General features: G+C 38.0%; 1 protein-coding gene across 3 annotated transcripts in view; it reads right to left on the bottom strand.

Moving 5' to 3' along the window:
- The window catches only part of Sbf2 (SET binding factor 2), a 365,757-nt gene that overhangs the window by 303,317 nt on the left and 35,009 nt on the right, over nt 1-27,431 (bottom strand). For 2 of the 3 annotated variants that reach the window (XM_052201159.1, XM_052201166.1), the window contains exon 2: nt 9,647-9,735. In XM_052201159.1, coding sequence (XP_052057119.1) covers nt 9,647-9,735 — 89 coding nt within the window. The remainder of the gene's footprint in view (nt 1-9,646; nt 9,736-27,431) is intronic. The other variant, XM_052201176.1, reaches the window with a different exon arrangement.

Raw genomic sequence — 27,431 nt, 5'->3', positions numbered from 1 at the left:
TCTTTGCATTTTAGATGCATTTTTCTATTTTGTCTCTGCAATCAGACTATGATATTAGTATTTCTTTTTTTTTAATATTTTTATTTTCTATATTCTTTGTTTACATTCCAAATGATTTCCCCTTTCCCGGATCCCCCCTCCCCATGTGTCCCATAAACCTTCTTCTCTCCATCCATTCTCCAATCACCTCCCTCCTTTTTTTCTCTGTCCTTATATTCCCCTCCAATGCTAGATCAATCCTTTCCAGGATCAGGACCTTCTCCATACTTCTTCATGGGAGTCATTTGTTATGCGATTTGTGCCTTGGGTATTCAGGGCTTCTGGGATATTAGTATTTCTATTATGCCCATTTCACAGATGAAGAATCTGAGGTTAAATAATTAACTAGTCAAAAGTCATACCATGCAGCTAGGCCTTAAGCCCAGGCTTATGTTCCAGACTCTGTATTCTTTGACTACCAAATCATTTAAAGAATGGTGTGTGTGTGTTCGCACGCGTGTCAATCTGACCTCAAACGCAGTGATTCACCTGCCTCTCTGTATGAGTTATAGGATTAAAACAGGGTGATGATTTGATTATGCTTGGCCCAGGGAAAATAGCACTACTGGGAGGTGTGGCCTTCTTAGAATAGGTGAGGCAGTGTTGGGGAGGGCTCTGAGGCTTAAGTTCTGCTCAAGGTAGATTAGAATCCCTCTCCAGGCTACCTTTTTTTTAAAAATATGATTGGGAATTTCTTTTTTTGTTCTTTTATTGGATATTTGCTTTATTTACATTTCAAATACTAACCCCTTTCCACGTTACACCACTGATTCCCCTATCCCATCTCCCTTTCCCCTGCTCACCCCGCAAACCCCACCCCCTGCCTCAATTTCCTGATTTGCATTCCCCTGTTCTGGGGAATGGAGCCTTGAGAGTACCAATGGTCTTTCCTCTCGTTGATGTCTGAAATAGTCATCCTCTGCTACATATACAGCTGGAGCCGTGGGTCCTCCATGTGTACTCTTTGGTTGGTGGTTTAGTCCCTGGGATCTCTGGGGGTACCGACTGGTACATATTATTGTTCCTCCTACAGAACTACAAATCTCTTTAGTTCATTGGGTCCTCTCTCTAGCTGCTCCATTGGGGAGCCTATTCTCATTCTATTGGTTGGCTGTGAGCCATGTGGTTTGATCACTTTCCAATAAGGATCAAAGTATCCACACTTTGGTCTTCATCTTGAGCTTCATGTGGTCTGAGTTGTATCTTGGGTATTCCGAGCTTTTGGGCTAATATCAACTTCTCAGAAATTGCATACTGTGTGTGTTCTTCTGTGATTGGGTTACCTCACTCAGGATGATATTTTCTAGCTCAATACATTTGCCTAAGAATTTCATGTATTCATTGTTTTTAATAGCTGAGCAGTTCTCCATTGTATAAATATACCACATTTTCTGTACCCATTCCTCTGTTGAGGGACATCTAGGTTCTTTCCAGCTTCTGGCTATTATAAATAAGGCTGCAATGAACATAGTGGAACATGTGTCCTTATTACATGTTGGAGCATCTTCAGGGTATATGCCCAGGAATGGTATAGCAAGATCCTCAGGTAGTGCTATGTCCAGTTTTCTGAAGAACTGCCAAACTGATTATCCAGACTGGTTTTAGCAGCTTGCAATCCCGCCAGCAATGGAGTGTTCCTCTTTCTCCACATCCTCTCCAGCATTTGTTGCCCGCGGAGTTTCTGATCTTGGGCATTCTGACTGGAATGAGATAGAATCTCAGGGTTGTCTTGGTTTCTACTTGATTGATTTCAGCCCTGAGTTTGATGATTTCCTGTCTTCTTCTCCTCCTGGGTGAATTAGCTTCTTTTTGTTCCAGGGCTTTCAGTTGTTCCATTAATCTTCTAGTGTATGCTCTCTCGAATTTCTTTTTGGAGGCACTCAAAGGTATGAGTTTTCCTCTTAGCACTGCTTTCATTGTGTGCCATAGATTTGTGTATGTTGTGCCTTCATTTTCATTAAATTCTAAGAAATCTTTCATTTCTTTCTTTATTTCTTCCTTGACCAAGGTATCATTGAGTAGAGTATTGTTCAGTTTCCATGTGTATGTGGAATTTCTGTTGTTTTTATTGTTATTAAAGACCACTTTTACTCCATAGTGATCTGATAGGAGGCATAGGATTATTTCAATCTCCTTATATTTGGTGAGGTCTGTCTTGTGACCAACTATATGATCTATTTTGGAGAAGGTACCATGAGGTGCTGAGAAAAGGGTATATTCTATTGCTTTGGGATGAAAAGTTCTATATATATATCTGTTAACTCCAATTGGTCCAAAGCTTCAATTAGTTTCACTGTCTCCCTGTTTAGTTTCTGTTTTCCTGATCGGTCTCTCCATATCTTTTCAATATAGTTCTTGAAGTCCTAGCTAGAGCAATTAGACAACATTAGGAAGTCAAAGGAATACAAATTGGAAAGGAAGAAGTCAAAATATCACTATTTGCAGATGATATGATGGTATACTTAAGTGACCCTAAAAACTCTACTAGAGAACTCCTACAGCTGATAAACAACTTCAGCAAAGTGGCTGGCTACAAAATCAACGCAAGCAAATCAGTAGCCTTTATATATTCAAAGGACAAGCAGACGGAGAAAGAAATTAAGGAAATGACTCCCTTCACAATAGCTACTAACAGCATAAAGTATCTTGGGGTGACTCTAACCAAACAAGTGAAAGACCTATATGACAAGAACTTCAGATCTCTGAAAATGGAAAAATCTTCCATGCTCGTGGATTGGCAGGATTAATATAGTTAAAATGGCCATCTTGCCAAAGGCAATCTACAGATTCAATGCTATCCCCATAAAAATCCCAACCCAGTTCTTCATAGAGCTAGAAAGAGCAATTCTCAAATTCATCTGGAATAACAAAAAAACCAGTATAGCTAAAACTATTCTCAACAGTAAAAGAACTTCACGGGGATTCAGTATCCCAGAATTTAAACTTTACTACAGAGCAATAGTGATAAAAACTACATGGTATTGGTACAATGTCAGGCAAGCGGATCAATGGAATAGGATTGAAGACCCAGAAATGAACCAACACACCTATGGTCACTTGATCTTTGACAAAGGGGCTGAAAGCATCCAGTGGAAAAAAGATAGTCTTTTCAACAAATGGTCCTGGTTCAATTGGAGGTCAGCATGCAGAAGAATTCGAATCTATCCATTCTTACCTCCTTGTACTAAGTTCAACTCCAAATGGATCAAGGACCTCCACATAAAACCTGACACACTGAAACTAATCGAAAAGAAACTGGGGAAGACCCTTGAGGACATGGGCACAGGGGAAAAGTTCCTGAATAGAACACCCATAGCTTACGCTCTAAGATCAAGAATTGACAAATGGGACCTCATAAAACTACAAAGTTTTTGTAAGGCAAAGGACACTGTCAAAAGGACAAAATGTCAACCAACAGATTGGGAAAGGATCTTTACCAACCCTAAATCCAACAGAGGGCTAATATTTAATATATACAAAGAACTCAAGAATGTAGAACCCAGAGAACCAAATAACCCCATTAATCATCAGGGAAATGCAAATCAAAACAACCCTGAGATTTCACCTCACACCAGTCAGAATGGCTAAGGTCAAAAACTCAGGAGACTGCAGGTGTTGGCGAGGATGTGGAGAAAGAGGAACACTCCTCCACTGCTGGTGGGATTGCAAGATGGTGCAACCACTTTGGAAATCAGTCTGGCGGTTCCTCAGAAAACTGGGCATGACACTTCCTGAGGACCCTGTTATACCACTCCTGGGCATATACCCAGAGGATTCTTCAGCATTCAATAAGGACACATACTCCACTATGTTCATAGCAGCCCTATTTGTCGTAGCCAGAAGCTGGAAAGAACCCAGGTGTCCTTCAACACCTGGGGAATGGATACAAAAAATGTAGTATATTTACACAATGGAGTACTATTCAGCCATTAGAAACAATGAATTCTTAAACAAATGGATGGAGCTGGAGAACATCATACTAAGTGAGGTAACCCAGTCTCAAAAGATCAATCATGGTATGCACTGATAAGTGGATATTAGCCTAGAAACTTTGAGTACCCAAGACATAATCCACATATTAAATGATGTCCAAAAAGAATGGAGGAGTGGCCCATGGTTCTGGAAAGACTCAGTGCAAGAGTATAGGGGAATTCCAGAACAGGGAAGCGGGATGGGGTAGATGGAGGAACAGGGGGAGAGAAGAGGGCTTATGGGACTTGCGGGGAGTAGAGACCCAGAAAAGGGGAAATCATTTGAAATGTAAATAAAAAATATGTCAATAAAAAAAAAGAATCTCAGGGTTATTTTGATTTGCATTTCCCTGATGATTAAGGATGTTGAACATTTCTTTAGGTGTTTCTCAGTCATTCAGTATTCCTCAGTTGAGAATTCTTTGTTTAGCTCTGTGCCCCATTTTTTAATAGAGTTATTTGGTTCTCTGGAGTCTAACTTCTTGAGTTCTTTGTATATATTGGATATTAGCCCTCTATCATATGTAGGATTAGTAAAGGTCTTTGGCCAGTCAGTTGTTGTTTTGTCCTATTGACAGTGTCCTTTGCCTTACAGAAGCTTTGCAATTTTATAAGGTCCCATTTGTCAATTCTTGATCTTAGAGCTATATACAGGAAATTTTCTCCTGTGCCCATGTGCTTCAGGTTTTTCCCCATTTTCTTGCCAATTAGATTCAGTGTATCTAGTTTTATGTGGAGGTCCTTGATCCGCTTGAACTTCAGCTTTGTACAAGGAGATGAGAATGGATCAGTTTGCATCCTTGTACATATTGATTGCCTGCTCAACCAGCATCATTTGTTGAAAATGTTGTCTTTTTTCCACTAGATGGTTTTAGCTACTTTGTCAAAGATCAAGTGACCATACACGTGAGGGTTCATTTCTGCGTCTTCAAATCTATTCCACTGATCTACCTGCCTGCCCCTGTACCAATACCATGCAGTTTTTATCACTATTGCTCTGTAGTATAGCTTGAGGTCAGGGATGGTGATTCCACCAGAAGTTCTTTTATTGTTGAAAATAGTTTTATCTATCCTGGGTTTTTTGTTATTCTAGATGAATTTGGAAATTGCGCTTTCAAACTCTATGAAGAAGTGAGTTGGAATTTTGATGGGGGATTGCATTAAATCTGTAGATGGCTTTAGGCAAGATGGCCATTTTTACTATATTAGCCCTGCCAATTCATCAGCATGGGAGATCTTTCCTCTTCTGAAATCTTCTTCAATTTCTTTCTTCAGAGACTTGAAGCTCTTGTCATACAAATCTTTTACTTGCTTGGTTAGAGGCACACCAAGGTATTTTATATTATTTCTGGCTATTGTGAAAGGTGTCATTTCCCTAATTTTCTTCTCAGCCTCTTTATCCTTTGAGTATAGGAAGGCTACTGATTTGTTTGAGTTAATTTTATATCCAGCCACTTTGCTGAAGTTGTTTATCAGCTGCAGGAGTTCTCTGGTGGAGTTTTTGGGGTCACTTAAGTATACTACCATACCAGTAGCAAATAGGGATGCTTTGACTTCTTCCTTTCCAGTTTGAATCCCTTTGACCTGGTTTTGTTGTCTAATTGCTCTGGCTAGGACTTCAAGTACTATACTGAACAGATAGGAAAAGAGTGGACAGCCTTGTCTACTCCATGATTTCAGTGGGATTGCTTCAAGTTTCTCTCCATTTAGTTTGATGTTGGCTACTGGTTTGCTGTATATTGCTTTTACTATGTTTAGGTATGAATCTTGAATTCCTGATCTTTCCAAGACTTTTATCACAAAGAGATGTTAGATTTTGTCAAATTATTTCTCAGCATCTAATGAAATGATCATGTAGTATTTTCTTTGAGTTTGTTTATATAGTGGATTACATTGATGGATTTCTGTATATTGAATCATCCCTGCATCCCTGGGATGAAATCTATTTGATCATGATGGATGATTGTTTTGATGTGTTCTTGGATTTGGTCGGCAAGACTTTTTTTTGAGTATTTTTGCATCAATATTTATAGGGGAAATTGATCGAAAGTTGGGTTTTTGTGTGGTTTAGGTATCAGTGTATAATTGTGGCTTCATAAAATGAATTGGGTAGTGTTCCATCTGTTTCTAATTTGTGGAATAGTTTGAAGAGTATTGCCATTAGGTCTTCTTTGAAGGTCTTGTAAAACTATGCATTGCACCCATCTGGTCCTGGGCTTTTTTTTTGGTTGGGAGATTATTAATGACTGCTTCTATTTCTTTAAAGGTTATGGGATTGTTTAGCTCATTTATCTGAACCTGATTTAACTTTGGTACCTGTATCTGTCTAGAAAATTGTCCATTTCATATAGATTTTCCACTTTTGTTGAGTATAGGCTTTTGTAGTAGGATCTGATGATTTTTTGAATTTCCTTAATATCTGTTGTTATGCCTCCCTTTTCATTTCTGATTTTGCTGATTTGGGTACTGTCTCTGTGCCCTCTGGTTATTTTGACTAAGGGTTTATCTATCGTGTTGTTGTTGTTGTTGTTGTTTTTCCAAAGAACCAGCTCCTGGTTGGGTTGATTCTTTGTATAGTTCTTTTTGTTTCTACTTGGTTGATTTCAGCCCTGAGTTTATTTCCTGTTGTGTACTCCTCTTGGGTGAATTTGCTTCTCTTTTTGCTGTTAAGCAGTCAGTGTATACTCTTTCCAGTTTCTTTTTGGAGGCACTCAGAGCTATGAGTTTTCCTCTTAGCACTGTTTTGTGTTTGGGTATGTTGTGCCTTCATTTTCATTAAATTATAAAAAGTCTTTAATTTCTTTCTTTATTTCTTCCTTGACCATGTTATTATTGAGTAGAGTACTGTTCAGTTTCCATGTGTATGTGGGCTTTCTATTGTTTTTGATTGAAGCCTAGCCTTAGTTTGTGGTGATCTGATTATTGCATCAAATTATTCTTTCAATCTTATATCTGCTGAGGTCTGTTTTGTGACCGAGTATATGGTCAATATTGGACAAGGTACCATGAGATGCTGAGAAGGTATATTCTCTTCTTTTAGGATAAAATGTTCTATAGATATCTGTTAAATCCATTAGGTTCATAACATCTGTTAGTTTCACTGTTTCTCTGTTTAGTTTGTGTTCCCCTGATCTGTCCATTGATGTGAGTGGGGCATTGAAGTCTCCCACTATTATTGTATGGGGTGCAATGTGTGTTTTGAACTTTAGTAAAGTTTCTTTTATGAATGTTGGTGCCCTTATATTTGGAGAATATATGTTCAGAATTGAGAGTTTATCTTGGTAGATTTTTCCTTTGATGAGTATGAAGTGGCCTTCTTTATATTTTTTTATTACTTTAGGTTGAAAGTCGATTTTATTTGATATTAGGATGGCTACACCAGCTTGTTTCTTAGGACCATTTGCTTGAAAAATTGTTTTCAAGCCTTTTACTCTGAGGCAGTATCTGTCTTTGTGTCTGAGGTAGGTTTCCTGTATGCATCAAAATGTTGGGTTCTGTTTATGTATCCAGTTTGTTAGTCTATGTCTTTTTATTGGAGAATTGAGTCCAATGATATTAAGAGGTATTAAGGAGAAGTGATTGTTGCTTCCTGTCATTTTTGTTAGTAGGGGTGGAGCTATGTTTGTGTGGCTCTCTTCTTTCGAAAAGAAGATTAATTTCTTGGTTTTAATAGTGAGTACTTTCCCTCCTTTTGTTGGTGTTTTCCATTCATTATCCTTCGAAGGGCTGGATTTGTGGAACGATATTGTGTAAATTTGGTTTTGTCATGGAATACCTTGGTTTTTCCATCTATAGTAACTGAGAAATTTACTAGCTCTGTATGACATCTGCCCAAGATCTTCTGGCTTTCATAGTCTCTGGTGAGAATTCTGGTGTAATTCTGATAGGTCTGCCTTTATATGTTACTTGACCTTTTTCCCTTACTGCCTTTAATATTCTTTGTTTAGTGCATTTGGTGTTTGATTATTATGTGATGGGAGGAACTTCTTTTCTGGTCAAATCTATTTGGAGTTCTGTAGGCTTCTTGTATGTTCATGGGCATCTCTTTCTTTAGGTTAGGGAAGTTTTCTTCTATAATTTTGTTGAAGACATTTACTGGCCCTTTAAGAGGGAATCTTCATTCTCTTGTATACCTATAATCCTTAGGTTTGATCTTCTCATTTTGTCCTGGATTTCCTGGATGTTTTGGGTCAGGAGCTTTTTGCATTTTGCATTTTCTTTGACTGCTGTGTCAATGCTTTCTATGATATCTTCTGCATCTGAGATTCTCTCTTCTATTTCTTGTATTCTGTTGTTGATGCTTATGACTCCTGACTTCTTCCTAGGTTTTCTATGTCCACAGTTGTTTCCTTTTGTGATTTCGCTATTGTTTCTACCACTATTTTTAGATCCTGGATGTTTTGTTCAATTCCTTCTCCTGTTTGGTTGTGCTTTCCCGTAATTCATTAAGGGCTTTTACCTGTTTACCAGTGTTCTCCTATATTTCTTTAAGGGAGTTATTTATGTCCTTCTAGAAGCCCTCTATCAGCATCATGAGCTGTTATTTTAAATCCAAATCTTGCTTTTCCAGTGTGTTGGGGGTATCCAGGACTTGCTGTTGTGAGAGAATTGGGTTTGGATGATGCCATGTTGCCTTGATTTCTGTTGGTAATGTTCCTACATTTGCCTTTCGCCATCTGGTTATCTCTGGTGTTACTTGGTCCGGCTGTCTCTGGCTAGTGCTTGTCCCTCCTATGTGCCTGCAAGCCTGTCTCAGCACCCCTGGGTTACCGGTTTTACGCTGGCACAAAGTGCTGTGGCACTGCCCAGCTCATGGGTACAGGTGGGGCCCTGGTGCACCCTGTCCCAGTTATTCTGACACTCAGATGTTCCCTGTGCTCTTGGCTGTACCAGCCCGCTCAGTTGCTGGAGAGATGATAGCAGCCTCCCCAGGCTGCCTTTCTATTAAGACATAGAACTCTCAGCTACTTCTCTAGCACAATGTTTGCCTGGATACTACCATGCTTCCCACCATGATGATAATGAACTGAACTGAGACTGTAAGCCAACCCCAATTAAATGTTTTCCTTTATCAAAGTTGTCTTGGTCATAGTGTCTCTTCACAGCATTCAAACCCTAACTAAGACAAACAGTAAGGTGGAAAGTTGAAAAGCAAAGGTACTTTTCTGGTTGATGCAAAAACTACTGTGCTAAGGTTTCTCCTAGAGAATCAGAGGGCCTGGAGAGACAACTCAGCAGTTAAGAATAATATCGACATGGCAGAACACAACTATCCAAAACTCAGGATCATGTATCTTCTTCTGACTTCTGTGGGCATCAGGCACACATGTAGTGCCCATATATATATATATATATGCAGGCAAAACACTTTCAACAAAACAAATAAAAATCTTTTAAAAACTCAACATTTTTAAAGAATCAGAAGAGTTCTGCTTTTGGATAAAGATCATTAATCTGTAATACTAGCAAGCACATTGAATGGGGGAAAAGAACAGCATAGCAGACATTCCATAATTCATGAAATAAGTTATTCCTAACAATAGAATGACATAAAATTATTAAAGAGAAAAATATTATAGTAAAAGCTAAAATGAAGCAATTAAAAAAAAGACATCAGGATAAAGGCACCAACTTACCAATTCAATTCCCTGTGGAAAGGGCGTGTCATCCCAGTCCTGCTGTGGGAATCTCTGAATTATTTTCCCCAGACCTTCTCCTGGCCCTGCTGAGAAAAATCAAAATGAATCATTTATTAGATACTATAAAACCTAAATGAATACTTATTTTACTACTACTTTTTCCACAAGATTTGAGTAAATTGATAAACATTTCCTAAGTTCTAAGAAACACAGATGTGTGCTTTTAAACATAATACCTGAAATAACAGACAATCCCTACCCTAGCATGAACTGTCAGACAATCACTGACACTTGAAAAGCTAGGCATTTACCATATCATGGCAGACACCTATGTCATAATAAAAGTAATTTTAAATGACAAATGGAAAGGTACTGTTAGCACCAACTTTCAAGTATTAGTTGGAAGTATTCACATGTTCAGTTTTTAGTCTAGGCTGAAACCTTACCAGAGTTTAGGCAGAGCTTATATCTTAGGGTAATTTGGTGTGTTAAGTGAGAAAAGTGCTATCTGGATCACTGTGGTATGTTTAGTAGCACCCTCAGCTCCAACTCACTGGAACACAACACTTACCATCTCCCCAAGGAACAAGGAAATTGTTACAAACAAGAATGGAATGCTTCCACACATTACCAAATATCTCAAGGTTAAAAACCACAATCTATATAGCAGTTGTTACAAAATTAGCCTGTGATATCAAAGAAAGGATTCATTTAAAATTGAACTTTAGGGATGTATTGGACAACTGAAGATTAAAATCCCTATTAGAGCTAAGCTGGTTTTTATATCCTCTCCCCAAAGTCCTGGGTGATGGATCCTGGTTGCCTTTCACATGCCAGTCAAATACTATCCCACTGACCCATATCCCTAAAGCCTGCTTTTCAATCCCCAGTATTGGAATAATTAGCTGAATAATTAATACCAATTTGTTTTAGTTATGTATAATTTGAAAAGGAAAAGTTCCTCCTTGATAGAGTGAGACTTTCAAAACATCTCCAAAAGCAACATATTATTTATTGATTTCATAATATATACTGTTTCAAAACATGATGACTTAGTTTGAAATGCTGACACAGTTATCAATACACATGAAAATGTGAACTATGAGTGTTAAGACTTACTATTTCGAGACAAAACTTTGGTTAGAAAACATAAAGTCAAAGTGGGAAAATCTTTTATTATAAGCAAAATATACAAAGAAGCCAAGTAAGTAGTAACTGCCTTTAATTACAGCATTTCTGAAACTGAAGCAGGAAGAATAGAAATTCAAGGCTAACCAGAACTACACAAAGAACCTTGTCCCGCCCAAAAGAAAGAGCTATAAGGACATGCTTTCCAAATATCAAATGTATAAATTGGTGTCATTAATGACATTAAAGGATCTTAAGACTTCACCTATAAAAAGTAAATACTTTCTGATTTCTGTTTGATTTTGTAAGGTATTCTGAATGTTTAAACTCTCCCTTCCATCACCCTAAACAACACAAATGCCATCCCAGATTACTATACCCAGGAAAACTCTCAATCATCATAGATGGAAAAAAAACCAAGATATTCCATGATGAAACCAAATTTAAACAATATCTTTCTATAAAACCAGCCTGACAAAGGATAATACATGGAAAGTGCTAACACAAGGAGGGAAACTACAGCATTGAAAAAGCAAAAAAGTAATCTTTCAACAAACCCAAAAGAAGATAACCACACAAACTTAAACATCAAAAATAACAAAAAGTAACTATTCCTTAATATCTCTTAACATCAATGGGCTCAATTCCCCAATAAAAAGACATAGACTAACAGACTTGATACATAAACAGGACCCAGCATTTTGCTGCATACAGGAAACGCACCTCAGTGTCAAAGACAAACATTACCTAAGAGTAAAAGGCTGGAAAACAATTTTCCAAGCAAATGGTCCCAGGAAACAAGCTAGAGTGGCAATTCTAATATCAAAAATTTACTTTCAACCAAAAGTCATCAAAAAAGATGCGTAAGGACACTTCATATTCACCAAAGGAAAAAATCTATCAAGAAGAACTCTCAATTCTGAACATCTATGCAGCAAATATAAGGATACCCACATTCATAAAAGAAATTTTACTAAAGTTCAAAGTACACATTACACCTCACGCAATAATTGTGGGTAACTTCAACACCCCACTCTCATCAATGGACAGATCAGAGAAACACAAACTAGACAGAGACACAGTGAAACTAACAGAAGTTATGGACCAAATGGATTTAACACATATCTATAGAATATTTCATCCTAAAACAAAAGAATATACCTTCTTCTCAGGACCTAACGGTACCTTCTCCAAAACTGACCATATAAGGGAGGAGAGGCCCTTGGTCCTGAGAAGGCTAGATGCCCCATTATAGGGGAATGCCAGGACAGGGAAGTGGGAGTAGCTGCATTGGTGAGCAGGGGGAGGGGGATTGGGTTAGGGGTTTTTCAGGGGCAGAGGGAACCAGGAAAGGGGACACAATTGAAATGTAAATAAAGAATATATCTGATAAAAAATGAAAATGAGGGGGCTGGAGAGATGGCTCAGCGGTTAAGAGCACTGATTGCTCTTCTGAAGGCCCTGAATTCAAATCCCAGCAACCACATGGTGGCTCACAACCATCCATAATGAGATCTGATGCCCTCTTCTGGGTGTCTGAAGACAGCTACAGTGTACTTACACATAATAAATAAATAAATCTTTTAAAAAAATGAAAATGAGATCAATAATTTCAGTGGCTTTGCTCAGATACTACCCATAGTTTCTGTAATGCATTAGGTACTTAGTAAGATATTTGTTGAATAAATTAATAGGGTTATTGTATGTGTAAGGTACCTATAAACTGTCAAGAAATTTATTACTAGAATTCCCTGGATTTAAAAAATAACTTATATAATCAAATTCCTATTCTAGAAAATTTTAAACAGAAGAAAACACCTTAAAAATTATGTATAGCTAAAAAGATGTATAAAAGGGAATGGAGAGAGACAGGAGTAGTTGTTGGGAAAGAAAGGAGTGGAAATTTTATATACATGGTTTTCCTGTACAATTTTTTAAAAAATTAAAAAAAAAACATCTGGACTAAGTGAATTATACCTTTAATCCTTGTTAGAGGCAGAGGTGGACAGATTTTTGTGAATTCAAAACTAGCCTAGTTTATTCTGCAAATCCCAGGTCAGCCAGGGCTATAAAGCAAACCCCTGGTTTGCTGTTGTTTTGTTTAAATAAACAAACAAACAAATAAATAAATAAAAAGAAAGGAGGGAGGGAGAGAGGGAGGGAAGGAAGAAGGGAGAGGAGGAAAGAGAAGAGAAGAGAAGAGAAGAGAAGAGAAGAGAAGAGAAGAGAAGAGAAGAGAAGAGAAGAGAAGAGAAGAGAAAATGATCTGTTCAATAAAGCTCATATATAAGCTGGTGACATAATCCAGAAGAAGACTACTTGCTTATTATGTACAAGTAAGTCCTTGGCTTCAATCTCCAGCACTAAAGAAAAGAAAAAAGAAAAACAAAGAAAACTTCAGTCAACCACAGGAGTTTACATATGAGCAGAAGAAGAAGTATTCTACATAGAGATTTGTCAAGGGAGCAAAACAGACATGTAGGAAGAAAACAAATATCATCAAAGACTGCACAGCTCCCCGGGCTCTAGCTCCTCCACTAACTTCTGAAGCACCATGGCACCTTACAGCAAACAACTAAGCTATACTTTAAAACTTCTCCATTCCTTAACACAGTATAGATCTGTATTTTTGTCATTGATGTACAAATTTAACCACACAATAAGAGGCACCTTGCTAGATCAAACTCTCTCAAACTGTTAATCTGGAAATAACTATATAAAATGATAATCTCTTCAAAAAAGATCCTAAAAAGAAAGGTTAGCAATACATGATAACTTTGTTCAAATAGTTCATAAAGAAAAGATATACTGGGGAAGACCCAAGGCAAAAGTATATGTTTTTGAGCTAATACAAAGAGAGGACAAAGTTCAAACATCCAGCATCCATATAAAAATCCAAATGTGTCAGTGCAATGCCTGTAATTCTAGCACTGGGAAGGTAAAAACAGGGGACATCCTTGGAACTTCCTGGCTAACCTTAACTGCTAACATTCAGGTTGAGTAAGAGACTTGATTCAAATCATACACACACACACACACACAGAGAGAGAGGGGGGGGGATAATTGAGATAATGCAGGATGTGAACCTCTGGCCTCCTTGTGTATGTGTACACACTTATATATACACACACACATAGGCATCACACACACAACAGAATGAATTGCCACAGAAAGCAATTATCATAACTGGAGTTTCAATAAAACTCTCAGCTTTAGAGGCTGAAGCAATGACTTGGTGGTTAAGAAGCACTCTTACCTTTCTTGCAGAGGACCTGGGTTCAATTTCCATTACCCACATGACAGTTTATCCCATCCAAAACAATTATTCAATGAATTCCTAATCAAACTTTCTGTAGGAGGCAGGAGACACAGTTCAGTGGTTTAATGCTTGTCTATAATATGCAAGGACACAGATTCAGTTGTCAGCACCATAAAATTAATTAATTAATTAATTAATTAATTAATTACTGGAAATGGAGTTAACAGATGCTTATGAGCTGCCATGGGAACTGGACCCAGTACTCCTTAACCACTGAGTCACTGCTTCAGCCTCCACCAGGTCATACAAGGTACACATGTTTATGTGAAAAAAAAAGGCAAACACTCATACATACAAGATAAAATAAATATATCTTCGAAACATTTTTTTCAAACTATCAAGTTTTGTGGTTTTAAAAAGAAGCAACAACAGGTACAATGGAAAGAACACAAATCTGGAAAACAGAATATAGTAATTCACTTATATAGCAAACGCTATATTCAAGGCCTTGTGTGACAAGCTAAGGAAAGAAGGAAATAGCAAGCTCTAGGCTCCAGATTCAGTGTCTCTGAGAAGGGCAGAGACAGAAAACTCAATTTCAACCTCTGTCTTCTGTACATATACAGGCAAGTGTGCCCCATAAATGTGTGCATTTATACATATACCATACAGATCACATAAATAAAATATATAAGTAAGTAAATAATCAAGTCTAAGCAAATGAAGGGAGACAGTACACAGAGGAACTGGAAGATTCAATGCAATAAAAGTAACAATTTGTACCATCCAAAACAATGATTCAGTGAATTCCTAATCAAACTTTCAGTAGGAGGCATGAGACATACATGGCTCAGTGGTGGGTGCTTGTTTAGAATATGCAAAGGCATAGATTTAATTGCCAGCACCACAAAAATAAATGAATTAATTAATTAAATTGTAATAAACTTGTTTCTATTGAGAAGTTGATTATAATACTTTTATGAAATTGGGAAAGGTTTAAATAGCCAAAAATATTTTTAAAAACTACATCAGGACAATTACAAGACTTACTATGTTTCTACAATAATGATAATGTGGTACTGATAGACATATATATAATCAGAGGAGCGAGCCTGTGACAGAGATTCTTATCTATTCATGTTAGCAGTGGCCCTTTCTCAGTGATCATACTGAGCCAGGACCTGAAGGCAATCTTCTGAGCAGGGCCTATATCTACTGCCTCCAATCATGAACGTTCACTTGGTTGGTGAGCTGTTACCAGTCTGTGATGGTTAGTTTTAATTGCCAACTTGGGAAAACCTACAACCAGAGAGCCTCCATATGAGCATGTCTGTCAGATTGTTCTGAGTAGCTAAATAGAAGGGGCAAGAACAACCCTAACTGTGGACAGCACCTTCTGGGGAGGGGCTCAGATAAATGAGAAGGAAAAAGGTAAATATTTTTGCTGTCTCTTTTTCTTATAAGGTTTGTGTGTGTGTGTGTGTGTGTGTGTGTGTGTGTGTGTGTACCATGTGTGTGCAGAAGCCTGTGGAGTCCAATGGAGAGCATCAGATCTCCTAGAGGCAGAGTTACAGGCAACTGCAAGCCTCTAGACATGGATGTGAGATTCAAATTCCAGAGCAGGAAGCACTCCTCACCACTGAGGCATCTCTAGCTCAAGACTTTTGTTTGTTTGCTCAGCCTTTACTCTCACTGGAGAGTTCATTTAACCTGTCCATGTCACTGCTGATTCCTCTGACGATATTAAAAGCCAGCTGCTTCAAGCTCCCAATGTTGATTAAAGACAGTCTCTCTCCAGAAAGCCTTCAGACCATCACCAGATTTAGACTCCAGAGACACCCAGCCTCACAGACTGAGTAACTAGTGGATTCTCAGACTTTCTGGTGTGAGATAGTGATGGTTAGACTATTCTGACAATACAGTGTAAGGCATCTAATAAAAGCTCCTTTAAATATATATCCAATTGGTTTTGTTCCCCTACAGAATCCCAACTAATACACAGCTTTCAGGTAAATGTGTAAGCACGATCTGAGTGTGCTATGCACACCAAGAAGATGCATTTAGTGACGGAGTGCAGAGTATGAAGACTGCACTGTTAACATCTGAGAAACCTTACACATGCTAATTTAACCAAGTGAAAACCATCAACCTCATCAGTGATGTCACTGACTCTGTGCAGGCTCTGAGGCAATGAAAAGCAAACTAAGTACCTGATAATAATCTCCTAAAACCATAACCCTGACCTAATCACCAGAAAATATCAAACAAACTAAATTGAGGGATATTCTTTAAAATGCTTAACTACGCGCTGAAGAGATGGCTCCCTGGGTAAAGTCCTTGCTGTGTAAACACAACAAGCTAAGTACACTCCCCAGTGCCCGCCCACTCCAAGCATGTTGCTGCTCCTGTAACCACAAAATTGGGGAAGCTGAGATGGAAAGATCCCCGAGGCTTGCAGGCCAGCCAGTCTAGCAAATTAGTAAGCTCCAGATTCATTAAGAGATCCTGTCTCAAAAGGCAGAAAGTAATCCTGATGTGGAACTCTAGCCTCCACATGTAGCCCCAACACCTGTGCACATACCAACTGTAGTAGTTTGCATAAGAATAACCCCAGAGGCTCATATATTTGAATGTTTAGTCACCAGGGAGCTGCATTATTTGAAACGATTGTAAGGATTAGGAGGTGTGGCCTTGTTGGAGGAAATGCATAAGTGGGGATGGGCTTTGAGGTTTCAAGTCTATGCCAGGTGTAGTCTCACTTTCTCTGCTTATGGATTAGGATGTAGTAGCTCTCAGATACTGCTCCAGTGTCTGCCTGCATGTCATCATGTCCCCTTCCATGACAAGAATGAACTAAACTTCTGAAACTGCAAGCAAGGCACCAACTAAATGCTTTCTTTTATAAGTGCTAAAATGATTATGGTGGCTCTTCACAGCAATAGAATAGTGACTAAGACACCAACACACAGGTGTGTGTGCATGCACAACACACACACACACATAACTAGTGCATATTCTTCAGAGCTGCAAAACAAAACACATACTAAGACTGTCACACTCATAGTTCAGTGAACAGGAAGAAGGCATAAAGATAACGTAAAATCTAGTCTTGACTCGCATCCTAAACTTATCACAACTATTCTTAATTTATCAGTTTTGACAAGATTAAGATAATTTTAATAACTGTCCAAAAATGTGAAAACTCTATTTACATCTTTTCTTTGAATCCAAATTTTTAAAAATTAAAATATTTTAAAAAACAAAGCAAAACACAAAACCAGAATGACTATTCTTCTTAAGAATAAAGCATCTGGCCTCTAATCCCAGCACTCAGGAGGCTAAGGCAGACAGTCAGATTTTTTTTTAATTTTTTTATTTATGAGTACACTTGAGCTGTCTTTAGACATACCAGAAAAGAGCATCGGATCCCATTACAGATGGTTGTGAGCCACGACAGTCAGATTTCTGTGAATTGAGGCCAGCCTGGTCTACATAGCATGCTCCAGGAGAGCCAAACCTACACAGTGAGATCCTGTCTCAAACAAATCAAAATCAACATTCAAAGAAGTCAATTAGTGTTTGTTTGTGGTCATTTGAATGAGAAATATCCTCCACAGTCTCATGTATCTGAACACTTGATTTAAGAAGGTTATAGAATCTTTAAAGGAGGAAGAACATTGCTGGAGGAAGTGAGCTATTAAGGGGCTAGCTTTGAAACCTGGACCCACATCTTATTCTGCTTCCTGTATCAGGTAAAATGTCATCAGCCAGCTTGCTCCTGTTGCTATGCCATTGCCAAATGAGGGGCACAATTCCTATGGATCCACAGGCTCAAACAAACCCTTTCTTCCTTCAAATTGCTTTTATCAAAGTTTTATCAAAGCAACAAAAAATAACTAATGCAGTATTTCATTGTGTTTTCTAATGCAGTATTTCATTGTGTTTTCTAATGCAGTATTTCATTGTTTTCCAGGGATGGGTGATACAGAAAGAACCTTTACAGATGTTAAGTCTACCACTTAACACACACACACACACACACACACACACACACACACACACACGTCAACCTTTAACAGTATTTTATATTTGGCAAAATTATATGTTCATTAGGCATTTTTTAAAATAAAACCATTATTTCTTTCATTTGGTTGTGTTTGCTCTGCACACCAGAAGCAGAACTGCTACGGCACCAATTTGTTCAGCTAAACAGAAGTCTCTTATCTCCTATACAATAACTTTAAACAATGCTATCCTTGCACAAAACAAAGGAGAATGTGCTCCCACCCCCATGTTAAAGAAGAAACATTATTATTATAATCTACTAGAAAAAAATCACTACAAATAATCTGTCAGTGGATGCTAATGACTGGAAGGGGTGAGGTTTCTAATGTGCTGGTTAATGTTGTGTTTCTCTATCTGTACTCTGATTACAGAAGTATGTTTACTTAGCAAAACTCACTAAGTATTGTGATATGGTATTGTTTAGTATGTCTGTCACACTTGTAATACAGCCATAACTCATAAGAAATGAAAGAACAAAGATACACACTCACAGGCTTTATTATGATAGTCCCAAATTGCAAATGACCCTAGTATTTCAATAAGTGGCACTGAACATAGTTGAATATAAACCAGAAAGAGAATTCTGTCCATTTAAGCTTAAAGAGATTTCCCTTCTCTGCCCCCATCCCTAGTGTTTTTCCATATGTATCTTTTGTATTATAAATTAAAAGATAGATATGTTTAGATCAATTTGAATAACTTTAGACTCCCTCTGAGTACCAGAATACACAGCACGGATTTTGTTATTGGTGTACTAGGTTGAATTATCTATCCACAATTACCTAAATACTGTGAACAAACTTTATTTGGAAACAATGTCTTCACAGATATAATTAGTTAAGATGAGGTCATGTTGGATTAGAGTGGACCCAACTCCAATGACTGGTGTAATAAGAAAAAAACCATAAATGCAGACAAACATGAGGGAAATGCTACATGAAGATGAAAAGCAAAGACTAGAACGATAAAACTACAAAATGCCAAGGGTTCCCAGGAGCCATGTTCCAGGGCAGGATGTGCATATGGAACTGACTATCCCCTCAGTTTTCTGGAAGAATCTAACCTTACTTTATATCTTAACATTGATCTTTAAGCCTTTAAAACTGTAAGAAACTAAATTACTGTTGTCTTAAAACCACAATATTACATTTACAATATATGTGAGGTTTGTATTTATAGTAATTTGATACAGCTTCTTGAGAAGATCATTTGTTAATACTTTTTTCTAATTTTATGTGTATGGGTGTTTTGCCTACATATATGTCTATGTACTACATGCAAACCTGGTACCAGTACCAGCAGAGTCTAGAAGAGGGCAGTGGCTATCCTGAACCTCAAGTCCTAGATGGCAGTGAGCCACCATATGGGTGCTGGACTGAACCTGGGGAATCTGGAGGAGCAGCCAGTGTTCTTAACCATGGAGCTGTCTTTCTAGCCTTTTTTTCCTTTTTGGTTTTTCGACACAGGGTTCCTCTGCATAGCCCTGACTATCCTAGAACTAACTCTGTAGACCAGGCTGGCCTTGAACTCAGAGATCCACCTGCTTCTGCCTCCCAAGTGCTAGGATTAAAGGCATGTGCCACTGCTGCCACTACCACCCCCAGCTTCCAGGCTCATATTTTATTATAATAGTAGGCATTTAACTTCATTTTATGGGAGAAAAATTTCTTTTAAACTAATATCTATCTGCTGGTCACAATCTTCCCTCTAGAGTCATACTGGATAAATCTGGCCATTAATCTACAGAATGTATATTCAGCAACAAATATTTAAATAGAGCCAACAAAAATCTTATCTCAAAACTAATCCCTGTTCTTTTTCTTTTCCTCCTCCTCCTCTTTCTCCTTTACAAGAGGCTCAAGCAGCCAGGTTTGCCTTCAACCTCCCTATACAGTCTAAGATGACTTTGAACTTCTGACCCTCTACTGTTACAGATTTGGTCCATGCTGCATGTATTATGTTAATTAGGTCCCCAAAACTGCACAAGAATCTGCAGTGAGGGACCCTGCTCCTAGTTGGTTTTGATTGGTAAATAAAATTGCTGGCAGCCAATGGCTGGGTAGGGAAACAGGGCCAGGACTTTAGGATTCCCAGCAAGGGGCTGAGGAAGGAGCAGGAAGAGGGATAGTCACCATGCCAGGAAAGGAATAGAAGCCACGCCTTGAGGTGTGGTGGACAGCAAACAGTCACCATGTAGGGGTTGGGGAACTCAGCCCGACAGGTCTGGGTCCAGGGCAGCCAAGATGGAATATAGGTTTTAGTAATAACTCAGGAATATTAGAGGGGAGTGTGTTGGCCACATGGAGGTTTGGAAGTAGCCAGCAGCTGTAAATATATTTACGGCATATTAAAATATAAGACTGTGTGTGCGTGTGTGCGTGTGTGCGTGTGTGTGTGTGTGTGCGTGTGCGTGCGCTCACTCCAGAACATTGGGGTGGGTAACAAAGGAGCACTGCTGCTGTCACCAGGACGATTTGAGTAGCGGTATTTGGGTACAGCAACACTCTACCTCTACTTCCCAAGTGCCAGGATTATGAGCATATGCCACCATGCCAGGTTTCTGCAGGTTTGAGGACTGAATACAAGGTCTTGGACATATAAAAACATGCACTCTACCAAATAAGCTACATCCCCAGAACATCGGTTCTATTTCTTTAGTCAGTTTGAAACACTTTTAAAATTCTAAGCCTAAATGGAGAGGGAGGGAGTGGTGGTGCACAAGCTCTAATCCCAGCACTTGGGAAGCAGGAGCAGGTGGATTTCTGAGTTTGAGGCCAGCCTCGTTTACATAAACCCTGTCTGGGGGGAAAAAACATGAACACTTCTATGCCTGTTACCTGTTGTATTCATATTACTCAAACAGCCCTTCCAGAATATCCTGCCATAAAAATCATAATAACAAAATATATAACCAATATTCATGAGACTATTTTCCTCCCAAAAGAAAAAAGTCAGGTTTAATATATGTCACAGTACACTCCTTACATTAGTTCCACGGCTTTTACTCCATTCTGTCCACAAACAGCTCCCTTGGATCCCCTTGTAACTTTTCTCTTTTTCACTGAGACAATTACAATCCAGAAAAGGGACTCAACAAAAAAGCACAATAGTAGGAAACCAAACTTCTGGCATCTGGGTTACACAAAATTAACTTATTCATCTTAATATAATACAAGATAATCAAAAGAATTTTACAATGCTCAAATTACCCACTCTTAATTTATAAAATTTGCTTTTCAGCAAAAAAAGTTTTTTTAAAAATGTTATCTTACTATCCAGAAGGCTGTATAACAATGCCAAAATTACTAGAAACATAAACCTCACCAAAATAAGTAGATCTAACTATGTCTGTACAGACCCAGTTCCAAAGGATAAGAGGAGAAAAACTATTTGTTAACTAATAGAAAGAATGCAGGAAGTCATTCTACAAAAGGCTTTCCTATCTGAACTACTTTGTATGTATAATTCATTAGCATATAAATCCAATTTGCTTTAATAAAGCAAGACTGTTTTTTTTTCAACTGAAACAAGTCTTTTGTGGCTATTCAATAGTATAGGTAGGAATATAATGTGATTTTCCAGTTTTTTCATTATAATGTCCTATTATTCAAAAGATTTATTTAGAATACACAAACTTTTTCCCCCAGTTAAACTTAGCAAAGAGCCCATGGACTGTTACACAACTAAGTAAGAAGGCTTTTTTTTCCCCTGATATATTCTCCTGTAGCCCAAGCAAGCCTCAAACTCATTATATAGCTGAGGATGGCCTTGAATTCCTAATCCTCCTTCTTCTATCTCTTAAGTGTTGATATTACAGATGTATGCAATTATGCCAGTTGTGCAGTATTTGGGGGGAAACCTTAAGCTTCCTGATTACTAGCCAAACTCTATTCATGCCCCTGAAGGCCAAGAATACATATTGAACACAATGCATAAAGAACAAAATATATCATTAAGAAAATAAATGGGGCAGACAGTTCTGTTGTGCCCATGCCCACTACTCTCTATATAGTATACTTGTGCAGTGTATTGAAATTGGTTTATTCAAAAACAGTAGGATCAGCCTGGCAATGGTGGCGAAAGCCTTTAATCCCAGCAGTTGGAGGCCAGCCTGGTCTACAGAAGGAGTTCCAAGACAGTCAGGACAAGATGCAGAGAAATCATGTCTCGAAAAAACAAAAAACAAAGAAAAAAATCAAACCAGTAGCATATGTAATACATGAATACTACATGGAATACTACATGGCTTTATTCTTTGTAAACTCATAATTCATTAGCATATAAATCCAACTACAATTTAGAGAGTAAATATCAAAACCAACTAACAACTATCTGTTACTACAAGTCTTTGAGAATAGTGGCAAAAGAAAATAAATTGATGGGCTAATGAAACAGGTTCAGTGGCTAAAAGTACTTGCCTGAGGACTTGAGTTTGATCCCCGCAACCAAAAGTGAAAGGAAAAAACACCTACTCTGACCTCTGATGATCATATATGTGCCATGACATATGCCCACCTGCCCTAAACCACACCCACTCTCTCTCTCTCTCTCTCTCTCTCTCTCTCTCTCTCTCTCTCTCTCACACACACACACACACACACACACACACACACAGTAAAATTCTAAGAGTATTTAATTAACACTAAATATTAACTTGACTTTTCATAAAGTTGCTTAGACTACATTCTCCTACTGAATTAAAATGCCCTCTTTAGCTGGGCAGTGATGTTGCAAGCCTTTAATCCCGGCACTCAAGAAGTAGAGGCAGAGGTGGTGGCACACGCCTGTAATCCCAGCACTTGGGAGGCAGAGGCAGGCAGATTTCTGAGTTTGAGGCCAGCCTGATCTACAGAGTGAGTTCCAGGACAGCCAGGGCTACACAGAGAAACCAAAAAAAGCAAATCCAAAAAACAAAACAAAAAAAAAAAAAAAAGAAGAAGAAGAAGAAGAAGAGGAGGAGGAGGAGGAGGAGGAGGAGGAGGAGGAGGAGGAGAAAGAGAAGGAGGAGGAGGAGGAAGAAGAGGAGCAGGAAGAGAAGGAGGAGGAGGAAGAGAAGAAAGAAAGAAAGAAAGAAAGAAAGAAAGAAAGAAAGAAAGAAAGAAAGAAAGAAAAGAAAAGAAAAGAAAAGAAAAGAAAAGAAAAGAAAAGAAAAGAAAAGAAAAGAAAAGAAAAGAAAAGAAAAGAAAAGAAAAGAAAAGAAAAGAAGAAGAAGTAGTAGTAGAGGCAGGAGGATCTCTGTGAGTTCAAGTTTAGTCTATGGAGAGAGTTCCAGGACAGTCCAGGTTACATATACAGAGAAACTCTAGCTCAAAAAACCAAAACCAAACTTAAACTAAACAAACGAACAAACAAACAAACAAAAAAGCCTTCTTTAGTATCAATGAAGAAGCAAAACAAAGCAAAAAAACAAAAAACAAAAAAACAAAAAAACAAAAAAACGGCTGTCTTACTCCAAAAATGCTGTTGACTATCAGATTTTTATATTCTCTACTGAACAACAGCAAGAGTTTAGCGATTTCCCAGCTTCCCAGTTCACTGCACTGCAACTCATGTTCAAGTTTCTAGAAGTGTAAAAGTAAATTCCCCAAAATTGAAGTTGACCATGATAGTTCCCTAGATCAAAACCATTCCATGATTTTCACACCATCTAAGAGTATTACAGCTATGTCTTTCACTTATTTGACAGTTTGGGATGGAGTATTGTTTGCTAATAAATCTGTTAAACCGAAGATTTCACAAGTTGCCTCAGCTAGCCTAGAATTTACAATCCCCCCTCCTTTAACTTCTACAACATTTCCAGGCCTAGCTATGTTTTACGTAGAACCTTAAAAGACAATTATTAAAGGAATTTTCTGGAAAAGCAAATTTTCTTACATGTATCACAGATCTAAACTCAGTTATTTGATCATTGTCAATTCCAAGTAAGTCTGCTGGTTAACTGGCAACTGTGTTGGAGGGGGTATATCCCCTAGTCCCATATATCATTTCAATGTAATGGCAGAAACTGTCAACTCTGTGCTGCCTGAGTAGTTCCTATCACTCATACGCAGTACTTGGACTTTTGTTCTCTATTAGGTACAACATCAAGCTAATAATCCTTTTCAAAGAAATTATCCCCAAAATAAATAAGCTCCAAACTGCTACTCTCCTGTCAAGAGCCTGCCATGTAGCAACCCAAATGGCAGCTCTGTGGATTATTCAGTAAAATAGTTAAGGTGCTAAACTTTAATATGGTGACTCTGAAGCTAACAAAACCAGCCAGTTACTATATCTGGACATTAGGAAATACAAATAAGATAAAGTAGCTTATACTTCAGAAATATATCTTATCATAACCAAAACATTATAACCTCAAAAAATTCACTACGGTGTAATATTCTTACTTTTTTTTTTTAATGGGATGTATGTCCTACTATCAGCTGTGTCTTTACAAAAGATCGAGGTGCTTATTGGTTTTCTGTCAGAAAGTTTTACGCATCAACATGATATTATTCTATAGGGAACCACTGTAGTATATATTACTGGATAGTGAACAAACAAAATTCCTATAGACTAAATTACAACAAAGAACCAAAAGGCTACCCTAGCCATGGAGACAATACAGGGTTGATGTTGTACACTGTTGGCTATTTCTGAGACTTTGTTATTTAAAATACTTGATCCAATTACCAGGTACCAAAATCTATTTCTAACAAAGAGGTTATATGTGGAACTAGCAACAGGTGTGGTACAAGTTTGAAAGTCTCTACAAAAATGTGTCTTTTATATTAGCAAATCAAAAGTTAAATGAAATTCAAATTTTTCACATCTTCAATACAGGATTAATTTCTGTGATTCAGGGTGTTAGATAGCTTTGGTAAAAAGAAACACCAGGGTGTTACACTTTACCCTTCAGACCACAGTGACTCTTAAACCAGAAGTATAGAAGAGAACTGAAAGATTCTCTCAGCTTTTGAATGAATTTATTCAAGTATGCACTAACAATTTTTTAATTTACATAATGAGTTTATGGATCCACTAGGCTACTGTGAAAAGCCAAAGCCAAGCTGCAGTCTGAATCTGACTCCTGCACACTCTCAGCCCACTGCTGGAATACACTGATCCTGAGTCACTAGGAAATAGGATTAGTTCCAATTCTAGTAATCTTTGAGAGTTTTAAGTATTTTTCCTTTCCCTGATACAGTTATTCTTGTATGTGACCAAAAGTCCCTTTGTTCACAAAAAGAGATAAAGAAAACTGATTTACTTAGTTGTAATATCTTAACAGTCTCTCCTTAAAATAAAGTACTTCGTTTCCTTTCTTCAAGGATCTGTGAAGTAATAACAAGACACAGGCTGGGTAATTCCATCACAGTGACCAAAAAACCTATAGTCTTCAAACTTGAGGTGTTCTGGTTTTTATTTACATTCAGTTATCCAGCCAAATAAGACCTTAGAGAGCTTCCCTTCTATGTCAGTTCTCAGAACTCCTACCATTTGTGCACCAGGTAACAATTCCTATCTTGCTTATGTTAGTTAAGGTCTGTTTCTCCTCTGCCTATCCAGGATTCCATTGAATTCAGGTGGCCAATGTAGTAGCAGAATTTTTCACACTCACCCCAAGGCCCAAGAAGACAATCGCAACAGCACTTTTTAAGGATGGCAGTGGTCCTCTCACAATTGTACCTTCTTAAAAGTAGCAGAGAACATTTGTGGGAGATGACAGAATTACACTAAGCATCATTCAGTGTGGGTAAATATGCCTCTATGGCCAGAAACTAAGGAAGCCAGTTTCACATAATAATTCTAGCCCACGACATTCCTAAACTGCTAAGTCTTCCATTTCAGTATTTGCTCTGTTTCCTTACATGTTTTGAGACAGGATCTCATGCATTCCAAACTAACCTCCAACTCAGTATGTTGCCTAGGATAAACTTGAATTTATAATCCTCCTATACCTCCAAAGTGCAGAGATGCATAAATGTGCCACTATGCGTGACTTAAGTGGTGCTGGGGATCAAATCCCAGGCATCAGCCATGTTAGATAAGCATTCTATCTACTCAACTACCCATTTGTTTCTTGAGACAACAGTCATGCTATGTCACATAGACTGGCTTCAAACGTGTGATTCTTCTGTGTTTGTTTCCTATATGCTGAGATTATTAGCATGTACCACTGGGGGGGGGGGGAAAAGAACTGTCTTGATCAGACCAGTCAATGGCAGAGTCTATGAGAGATTGTCTGATTGATGTGAGAGAGGCTAGTCCACTATGGGTGGCATCATTCCTATGCAGGTGGTTCTGGGGGAAAAAAAAAACCTAGCTAAGCAGAAGTCAACAAATAGGCCATCAAGCAACCATCCTTCATGGTTTCTGTCCCAACTTCCCTCAGTGAGGGACTACTACTGGGATATATAAACTGAAATAAACCTTTCCTCTCCTAAGTGGCTTTTGGTCATGATATTTGTCACAGCAAAAGAATCTAACAAGAACACCAAGCAGGGGGTAATGAAAAATTACAGATTCAGAATACCTAAAGTAAGCCAGGTGTAGTATTCACCTATGACCTTAGCACTTGAAAGATTGAGGCAGGAAGTAGGGACTGTCAAGAATTCAAGCCCAACATTGGTTATATAATGAGCTTGAGGATAGGTTAGGCTACAATAAGACAATGTCTCAAAAGAAATCTAAAATCATCCAAATATTCCCAATTCCTTGCAATCCAATTTTTGAAATCTTATGCTTTTTCAGTGACCCACCTTATAAATCTAAAGTCTGACAAATTTCTGAGCTCATTCTATATTATAGTTGAATAACTTAAGTCTGACTCTGAACCTGATAGTTACAAGACTTATATGATATAAAAGATAGTTTTAAGCTAAAGACAGAATTCCTTAGTTCTCTAACCATAACCAGGCATGATTTAAAAACTATGACCCAGCCAGGCGGTGGTGGCGCACGCCTTTAATCACAGCACTTGAGAGGTGGAGGCAAGTAGATTTCTGAGTTCGAGGCCAGCCTGGTCTACAGAGTGAGTTCCAGGACAGCCAGGGCTATACAGAGAAACCCTGTCTCAAAAAAAAAAAAAAAAAAAAAAAAAAAAATCTATGACCCTTTTAAAGAAACTGGCTTTCTTTAAACCATAGTTTCTCAGGCTCAGTACTACTGAGAGTCTGAGTCTGGGTCAGAAACAGTATTACTCAGCAAAATCCTGGCTCGCTATATACTAGATCCAATTATACTCTCTCCCCTCCGTGATGATAATCAAAAATGTCACCAAAGATTTCTAAATATCCTTTTTTTAAGATTTATTTTTATATGTAAGTATACTGTAGCTGTCTTCAGACACTC

This window comes from Apodemus sylvaticus, chromosome 1, assembly GCF_947179515.1.
Source record: "Apodemus sylvaticus chromosome 1, mApoSyl1.1, whole genome shotgun sequence".
Lineage (NCBI taxonomy): Eukaryota > Metazoa > Chordata > Mammalia > Rodentia > Muridae > Apodemus > Apodemus sylvaticus.
The sequence above is the reverse complement of the archived record's forward strand: the minus strand, read 5'-3'. Positions and strand labels throughout refer to the sequence as shown.